Raw genomic sequence first — 9,434 nt, forward strand, 5'->3', positions numbered from 1 at the left:
CTTCCACCCCAGCCCCTCGATGGGTAGGGCGTCCCGTTACCGGCTGCCCGCGTCCTCAGCGCTAGAAGCGCCGACGCCATGTCCGCCTCCTATGCACTTCCGGCCTCGGAACGCTTCTGCTTCCGCTACCGCGAGATCTACTTCCGGGTCCGGCGTAGCTGTTCAAAGAGTGGCGCGAGGAGTTGCAGGTGAGCGGCGTGGGTCGCTGCCCCTCTAGCGAGTGGAGGCTGCTTTCCTGAGCACCCGTCCGCGGGGCGTTGGCGGTCAGGGCGTCCCGGGGCCTCTGCAGCCGACTGCGGGCGTGAGAGGCACGGAGCGTGCCCGGCAGGGGCTCGCCTTCCGGCTCTCTCGCTGGAGTCACCTGAGGCACAGCGAGGGGACAGGGATGACGTCCCCTTCCTAGTCTTTCAACTTACTTAGCCAGATTGCTGTGTGCAAGATACTGCACTGAGCGCCGGCAGATGCATTATTTCATTTCATTCTCACACCCCTACAAGTTAGTATTGCGGTTCGTGGAGAGCCCCGTGCTCCTGGAGCGGTAGGGGAGATTGAACTCCCGGGTTGACTTGAACATGTACCCGCGATCCTGGCTGGCAGGAAAGCAGACGGCCCTAAGAGGACACTGTTAAGGGTGCACCTGTTTCAACTCTCTCATGGAAGAAATAAATAAACTTGGGGTTGTTATTATCTCTATCTTGTTTGTTTAAAGATTTATCTGTCTGTCTGTCTGTCTATCTACTTCATTCATTCATTCATTTGTTTTAATTTGACCAGAGAGAGAAAGTGAGAAAGCAAGCCACCAGGTCCAGACTCAAATCATGGTCAGCCACGTGGTAGTGTCCAGCGCCTTAACTACCAGCCACCTGCTGGTTCCCATCCCTATCTTATTATAAAGGAAACCAGGGCCCAGGAAGTTTACATGGTCATCTAAGGTCACAACTACTGTGTTAATAGTTATTTGTTCACAGAATGGGTCTTGCACATGACCCAGCAATTCCACTCCTAGGTATATATGCAAGAGAGTTGAAAATAAAATCTTGTACATGAACGTTCATAGCAGACTATTTCTAATGCCCCAAATAGGAACAATCCAAATGTTCATCAAGTGATGAATGTATACACAGATACAATATATCTGTACAATGGAATATTATTCAGCCTTAGGAAGCAACGGATTACTGATGCATGCCATAACAGATGAATTTTGGAAACCTGGTGGGCCAGCTTGTGGTGTGGTTAATGTGGCTGGCTGGCACATGGCTCACTGCAGGTATGAGTCCTGACCCAGCAGCTTGGGAAACATGCTGGGCATGTGTGTGTGTGTGTGTGTGTGTGTGTGTGCGCGCGCACATGCCCAGAATCCAAAAAGGTAGGAGAAATGGAGAAGGGATTGCAGTGTGACCATTCCCCAGAGGGGATGCTTTCTTTCTGTGTGTGTCTCTGTCTCTCTGTGGTGAGTGCCTTCTGGCAAATTTTTTAAAAAAGAAAATCATGCCAAGTGAAGGAAATCAGTAGTAAAAGGCCGTACACTGATTCCATATATATGAGATAGAATGGGCAAGTTCATAGAGGCAGTAGATTTGTGGTTGCAGGGACTCAATGAGGGGGAAATGAGCAATGACTGCTTAATGGCTATGGAGATTCTTTTTTGAGTGATGAAAATGTTTTGGAGTTAGATAGTGGTGATTTTTGCACAACATTGGGAATATACTAAAAACTGCTGAAATACACATTTTTAAAGGATGAATATTATAATATACAAATTATATCTAAACTTTTAAAAAGGATGACTGGCCATCACCATTTCAAATACAGAGAATAAGGGAGTAGTGTTGAGTCTTGTTACTACCCCATTAAAACTTTGTAATAACTCTTTGTTTATATCTCATCCTGACCTAGAAAGGGTTTGAGAGAATTCCTGTTAAGACTGCAGGTATAGCTGTCCTGAGTTCCAGGTTGAACATGCCGAGGCCCATGTCCTATTTCTCTGTATCTCTGCTTCTCTATATCATACTTATTTCGTAAAGCGAGGCTGTAGAACACATCTGGTAGACTGAACTGAATGTAACAATCTCATCTTTCTTATAGGGAATTAATCCGATAGCACATTGATGGCTCTGAAGAAACCATCACTGGCACTGGATTCCAGTGAGAGCGACTCTGAGGAGTTGCCAACATTTGCCTTTCTGAGAAAGGAACCATCTTCAACCAAGAGGAGACAGCCTCAGAGGGAGGAGAAGATTATAGTACTTGACAATTCAGATTCTGAGGCCTCTAGTCCTTTATCCCCAGGGTTGAAAGATCTACCACCTATCCTAGACACAGCTGAAACCGCCCCACAGACAGAGCCAGTCAGGGTGCCAAGCAGCGAAAGTGAGGATGAAGAAGAATTCGTTCCTCTGGCTGAGAGGCTTACATGTAAGTTCCTGACTCATAAGCAGCTGAACTCTGAGGACTCTAACTCCCCAATTAATAGTGTTTTGGGTCATCAAAATAGTGAAGGAGCATATGACTGGAAAAAACAACCCTTTCTGAAAATTCCTGATGTTCCCCTCCATGATACCTCTGAGAGGAGTGCACAGAATAACAAGGACCCTATCTTGGACAATCTGAGCCATCAGCTCCCAGCCTACACATCTACCTGCCCTATCCAGAGCAACAGCTTGCCAGTAACCAAAACAAATTCTGACATCCTCCCACCTCGGAAGAGAACCAAGCATGACCCAAAGGTCCAGGGAAGAGGAACACAGAGACACAGGCAGCAGGGACAAGCATGCCAGAAGGGAAGCATCCTGGGACAACAAGAAAAGCAGAAGGCAGCAGTGGTTAACAGGTTGAAAGCCCAGAGGCCAGACGAATGCTTAAAGCGCATCACAGTGGTGCTGGATCCAGGTCCTGCTAGCATCTGCCTTCACCCTGTGCTCAGTTATCTGTGTTCTGGACCACCCACTGACTGGCCCTTTCCCATCTGTTGCAGTACTTCTCCAGATGGAGGGTGGGGGCCAGCTCCTTGGAGCTCTGCAGTCCATGGAGTGCCGCTGTGTGATTGAGTCACAGGCTGTGCCGTGCAGCATCACTTGGAGAAGGACTGGAACACTCGAGGTAGGGTTTTCTGGCTGACGTCTGTCCTCCCCTTCAAGTTCTGTGGTAAATAGGCTTTTATTTGAAAAGGAGATGTATCAGTCAGCCCTAGCGGAAAAACAGATGGCACACTCAACGTAGGATAATTTGAGGAGGATTTAATAAAGGGACTGTGTTCCAAAGTGTGGGCAGGATGCAAGGACACTACGAGGGACAGCACAGTACGTCAGGGCAATAGCATAGCTCAGGGTTTCTTGAGCTTGGTACTGTTGATATTTGGCCTGGTTGATTCTTTGTTGTCAAGACCGTCAGACCGTCCTGTGTACTGTAGGATGTTTGCCAATATCCCTAGCCTGTACCCACTCTCTGCTTGCCAATAGCATCCCTCTCAGTTATGATCATCAAAAATGCCTCCAGATGTTGCCAGGTATCCTCTGTGAGGGAAATTGCCCCTAGTTGAGAACCACTGGCGTAGTGGTTACCATCCCTAATTCTGAAGGGATAAGGGGAAGAGGTGGTTAGCGAAATCCAGAAGGAGAAATGTAGAGGGTCACCTTGAGGGAAGCTTTCAGCTCCAGTAGAGGGGTGTGGCAAACTTCAGGTGATCCCATTGGGAGAGAGCCAAGGAAAGAGGTAACCTGACTTCACTGTCCAGCTTCCTTCCCTTACTGGAGTTCATCACTGATCACATCCAGCTGGAAGCAAGAGGGCATGCTGCCCTGGTAGTGGCTGTGGAGGTCACTCTTCTTCAGGCAGAGAGCATAGTGGGGCAGAGGGAAGATTATCTGCACAGGATTCCTGGTTCCCTAACTGGGCTTTGGGGATTTGTGAGGTGAGTGGCTTGTGTTTGAATCCCAGCTTCATGGCCTTATTGCCACAACGCTGGTCAAGTAATTACATATCTTCGTGCCTCAGTTGCCTCATGTATACAGTGAGGACCCTGTTACATCCTTTCCGTCTCCACTGTTGTGGGGACTAAGTGGGATAACCAGCATCAACACGTAGTAGGCACACAGCTCATGTTCGTTCCTTAACATGGGCTCCTCAGGTTACTGCAAGTCCTGGACCTTTCATTCCTCTTGACTGTGCATCCAAAAGACCACACTCCTCATTTTCTAGAATTTATAGATGAACATAAAGATTTTTTTCCTCTTTTCTTTTTTCTTTTAGATATATATGCTTGTTACTTACATTTAATCACTGTATGTCTTTACAGTGTATAACATGGTTTTTCCCAGCACGAATCCAGTGCATACCGGTTAAGACAAAGACATTACCATATACATTATCATCAACAAATAACCTCTCATTCGGGTGTCAATTAAATGTATTGTTTGTTTTTTCCTATTTCCCTCCTTCCTTCCCTTCCACTGCTACTCACCCTCTATTACATACCTCTCATTTATCTCTAGTATCTACAGTTGCCCTCCCTATTACACCTTCCAGTCTTGCAGTTTCTGCTAGAGAGCACATTCGGTTTATATCGACCGGGCACATACAAACTGTCTTTCATAGCCTGACTTGTTTTGCTTAGCATTTAAGTCTTCCACATTCATCCACTTTGTTCCAAATGTCAGGGTTTCATTGTTTTGTATAACTGAGTCGAATTCCATAGAGTACATATGCTACTCATCTATTTTTCGACATTTGGGTTGGTTCCCTGTCCTAGCAATTATAAGTAATGCTGCAATAAACATGGATGTGCTAGTGTTTTTTCTGTTGGAGGGTTTTCCTATCCTCTAGGTAGATACCTAAGAATGAAATTACTAGGACAGTTACCAGCAGTTGGCATAATGGCTATGTTGCTGGACTCCCATGTAGTCAACCATGGTTTGAGTTCCAGACCTGGTGGCTTAAACTCACCCTGTGTGTGTGTGTGTGTGTGTGTGTGGGATCCACATGGCTCACTGTGTGGTTTGAGTCCTAGACCTGGTGACCTGAAAAATCACATCAACCAAGTGTGTGTGTGTGTGCCCAAAATTCTGGGAAGAGAGTAGAGAAGGGATCCTCCCTGGGGGTGACTTCTCACTTTCCCTCCCTCTCTCTCTGTGTCTGTCTCTCTCCAGTAATGTAGTCCCATTTGTCTATTTTAGGGACTATTGCCTGTGCTTTTGGGGGTCTTCTTTAAGAAGTATTTGCCTACTTGAAAACTCCAAGAATTTTCCCTGTGTTTTCTACCAGTAGCTTTATCATTTGAGGGTTTTATTGTTTTTTATTTTTGGTTTTGGTTTTGGTGGTTTTTAAGAGAGATGTTTGCTATAGGGCATGTGTGCTTGCTGGACAGACAGAGAGAAAGTGAGAAATCACCCCCCAGGGGGGATGGCCACACCACACTCCGTTCTCCATTCTCCTCTTGGGATTTTGGGCATGCATGCATACTCGCCAGATTTGAATTTTAAGTGGTCGGGTCTGGGATTCGAACTGTGGTCGACTACATGGGTGTCCAGAGATGTAAGCATTACAAACCATCTGTGGTCGCATTGAGTTGATTTTTGTTAATGATGTCCTTTCTTTTCTTTGCATCTCCTAACTTGCTCAGTAATTTCGGACAGTTACCCTCAATTTTCACTTTGGGAGTATTAGCAAACTTTTATATTCATATAGCAGTTTATCCTTTCAGAGCACTTCCACCATCTCTCTTGTATTTCAGTCAGTTATCCTTTAACGAGGGAATTCTTCCCATATCCCAGGTGGGGAAACTGGGGCTCAGGTACATTAAAAGCCTTGTAAGAGATCACAGCAGGAGCTAGAACTCAGAGCTCCTCCCACCTACACTTAGCTATGTTGAGTCTTGTGTTTGCTTCTGGGGATCTAATCAGAACTTCCTATGAAGTCCTACTTCTCAATGACACCATAATACTGTACTGCTGTAGGATTGCTGGCCTTGAGGCAACCTTGACTTTGTTTGATTATGCCCAGGCTATGATAAGGAGGAGGTGCTCTCATAGGCCGAAGGTTCCCTTGTGATTGTTATCTTCCTCACACAAAACCTATTTCTGTAATCACCTTCAAAGCCAGAGTCATTTTTCCTTGGATGAGTTTCCTTTCTCACCACCCCCATTCAAAATGCACACAGAACTTGGCAGTTACTTGGCTGCTTTCAACTTTCTAATGTTCTTTTTGTTGCTGTTGTTTTTGAGGTTTTTGCAATAGGCCTTGCCAGAGAGAGGCAGACAGTGAGAGGGAAAGTGAGAAATTACCCATGAGAAGCAATCCCTGCTCTTCCATTCTTCTGGGATCTTGGGCATGCCTGCATGGGGAGGCGGGGGTGATGATTTTCAAGCCATTGGTCACAGTTGGACACGTAGGAGTCTGCCAACATAACCACTACTGCTGTCCCCTGATGTTCCTTTCTTATTCACCATCTCTGAGACCAGTGCACTGAGTTTGAACAATTGAGACCTGGGGAGGGACAGGATCATGGGTGGTTGCTTCATTCAAGAAGAAAAATGATAATACAAAAGGGGCAAGGATGAGTTCACTCACCTAGAAGACCTGGGCCACTCTCACAGGTGCTCAACACCTCCTGAACCTCCTCTCTGTGCTGTGTTCGGGCCCTTTGGCAGGATGAAGAGGATTGGGTGGAGGAGCCGTCAGTCCTGGTGCTACTCTTGGCAGAGGTACTCCTGTCCATGATCTCCAGCTTAAAACAGGTGGGCAGAGCTGAGGGACGGGGGCTGAGGTGTCATTGGAACATAGGGCCAACTCTTACTAGGGAGCTAGAATGAATGCACTTTCTGCTCCTTCCTGCAGGGGAGTCTGGACAGCGCTGAGAAAGGGAAAGGAACACTTCGGGGCTTTGTCACTGACATCATAGCAAAAACAGCAGGGAGAGCTCTGTCACTGGTGATCGTGGATCAGGAAAAATACTTCAGGTTTGGATTTGCCCTGGAGACTTAGCATTAAAGGGGGATGCTCTTGGACCACCAGGGGTGAGTGTCTCATTCCAGATATGGGTCACTTCAAGATAGCACCCTTGACAAGCCCTGTAGGATGCTCCGATCCAGTCTTCTTGCTCCTCTTCGGCTAAGCTCAGCCTGGAGCTGCTGTCCTCTGACTTCCTCTCCTGCTCTAGTGCTCAGAATCCTCCAACAAGGAGACAGGGAGCAGCAAATAAGCAGGCCAAGAAGCAGCAGAAACAACCAGAGATCAACACAGGGCCCGTGGTATCCAGGGTAGATGTGGAAGAGGTAAGACCTTATTGCCTGTCGGGCTGGGTGCTCACTGGTCATCTAAGCAGATTAGCTATTGATAGAGAATAAATGACACGCCTTCCTGCCTTGGTAGGGAAGAGGCGAGAAGTGGCCGAACAGGAGCCAAGAAGCTGAGGTGCTGCTTCAGCGAACAGGGAAAGAACGACTTCCACCCTTCCAGCTCCTCACTGCTTTTGGGTTTCTAGGCACTGGTGGATCTGCAGTTACACACAGAAGCCCGGGCTCAAATAGTGCAGACCTGGAAAGAGTTGGCTGACTTTGCATGCTCGTTCACCAAGGCTGTGGCTGAGGCACCATTCAAGTGAGTGCCCCCAGCAGGGCCAGCCTCCATGCTGGGCCTTGCCCTTTACAGTGCTTCTTGAAGCCAGAGAAAATATTCCTTCCCCTGAACTCTGTGGTCATTCCGTTATCTCACACTTGAGGCAGGAGGAGCTGACATGCTAATGACTTTTGGAACGAGCCCTCAAGCCCAGTCCCTTTGAAAGTATTCTTTTAGCTTTTGTGTATGTTCTCCAGAATGGTACTAGGCTCCCAGTGGGCCAGCAGAGTTCAAAGTCAGAATTTAAAATTATTAAGGAACCTCAGAGCTAACCCAAGTCCCTATTTTATACCTGAGAGAACTGAGGCCTTAAGAGAGATGAACTTCTTGGGAACCAGCAGTTAGCGTAATGGCTATGTCGCTGGACTCCCATGTAGTCGACCGCGGTTTGCGTCCCGGACCGTGGCTTAAAACTCACGCTGGGCGCGTGTGTGTGCGTGTCCAAGATCCCGAGAGGAGAATGGAGGAGAAAGGATTGTGGCGTGACCATCCCCCCTGGGGGGTGATTTCTCGCTTTATGCCCCCCGGGGGGGGGTTTCTTGCTTTCTTTCTCTGTCTGGCGGGCGCACGCGCCCTATAGCAAAAAAAAAAAAAAAAAAAAAAAAAACTCTCAAAAGAGAGATGGACTTCTCTAGGCTTCTAGCAAGTTCAGAGAACTTGAAATTGACTCCAAATTGCCCGATACTAGTCCTTGTGCTTAGCTCTGTGCACACTTCTTCCTCCCTGGCCAGACAACCCGAGCTCAACAAAAGCCTGAGAATCTGGCACCTTCTCTTCTAAGAAATGAGTTTTTAAGGGAAATTGTTGGCGGCTCAGCTAGGCCAGACACAACATGGTGTCCACTTCCAATGTCAGTTGAGAGTGGGTTTTCTGGTTCCCACTTGAAGGGTCTGGAGTAGGACGCAACTCGACTCTCCAAACCATACCATTTGCAGGAAGCTCCGAGATCAAACCAGCTTCTCCTTCTGCCTGGAGAGTGACTGGGCTGGCGGGGGGGAGGGAGACCGCTCTGGCAGGGGACTCGCACTGGTCTGGAGGAGACAGATCCAGCAGCTGAAGCCTAGAAATGGCCAGCGCCATTGTGGATGCCTATCCTTCCCCGCGGCTTCTGGTACAGGTATGCTGTTCCAGGGAATCACCCGTGCCCTGTGGCCTCAGTGGACCCCACTAGCCCATTTCCATAGACAGCACTATTGAGGGCTCAAGAATGCCTTCTGGGACAACACAGGTCTGCTCAAGTCAGAGTTGTTAACACTGCTCCAAGGAGGGAGGACAGGTTCTCATCCCCCAGCTCAAGCTTAACACCCTCCTTGCTCATGAATGAAGGATGACTGGATGATGTGGTGGTGAGGTAATTTACCATTTCCAGGCTTATCAGCGCTGTTTTTCGGAGCAAGAACGCCAGAATTTGCTAGCAGACATACAGGTGCGCCGAGGGGAAGGTGTGACATCCACCTCCCGCCGTGTTGGACCAGAGCTGTCCAGGCGGATCTACCTTCAGATGACTACTTTGCAGCCAGATCTCTCTCTAGACAGTGCGGACTGATGCTAGCCCTAAGGGCCAAGGACTAGAAGCAGGAGATCCACAAATACTCCACCTCTCACCCCTCCAGAACCTGACTGCAATGGAAGCATCTCCTGGGGTACAAGCCTGGGTAAGCTCCAGTCTTTCCTGGTTTCCATTATTTGCAAGCTTCCCTCCCTGTCAGCTCAGGGTAGAGGCTGAGACCCTTGCATCCACCTTCATGGCATTTATTGTTCCTCCCCTAGCAAGACCCAGCTGCCACCAACAATCCACCCCACCCATGCCCACAATCTTC

General features: G+C 48.1%; 2 protein-coding genes across 2 annotated transcripts in view; one reads left to right on the forward strand and one right to left on the reverse strand.

Annotated features, from left to right (window-relative positions):
- Positions 1 to 121, reverse strand: part of MRPL27 (mitochondrial ribosomal protein L27) — a 4,915-nt gene extending 4,794 nt beyond the window's left edge. The window contains exon 1 of the mRNA XM_014583234.2: positions 41 to 121. Coding sequence (XP_014438720.1) covers positions 41 to 80 — 40 coding nt within the window. The 5' untranslated portion in view covers positions 81 to 121. The remainder of the gene's footprint in view (positions 1 to 40) is intronic.
- Positions 1 to 9,363, forward strand: part of EME1 (essential meiotic structure-specific endonuclease 1) — a 9,582-nt gene extending 219 nt beyond the window's left edge. Inside the window, 9 exon segments of the mRNA XM_006166194.3 lie at positions 2,089 to 2,892; positions 2,978 to 3,102; positions 6,648 to 6,734; positions 6,835 to 6,956; positions 7,157 to 7,271; positions 7,481 to 7,596; positions 8,550 to 8,669; positions 8,671 to 8,731; positions 8,984 to 9,363. Of these exon segments, the coding sequence (XP_006166256.1) occupies positions 2,112 to 2,892; positions 2,978 to 3,102; positions 6,648 to 6,734; positions 6,835 to 6,956; positions 7,157 to 7,271; positions 7,481 to 7,596; positions 8,550 to 8,669; positions 8,671 to 8,731; positions 8,984 to 9,160 (1,704 nt within the window). The 5' untranslated portion in view covers positions 2,089 to 2,111 and the 3' untranslated portion in view covers positions 9,161 to 9,363.
- The last annotated feature ends 71 nt before the right edge of the window (positions 9,364 to 9,434 follow it).

The sequence above is a fragment of the Tupaia chinensis genome, unplaced genomic scaffold, assembly GCF_000334495.1.
Source record: "Tupaia chinensis unplaced genomic scaffold, TupChi_1.0 Scaffold144171_2, whole genome shotgun sequence".
Lineage (NCBI taxonomy): Eukaryota > Metazoa > Chordata > Mammalia > Scandentia > Tupaiidae > Tupaia > Tupaia belangeri.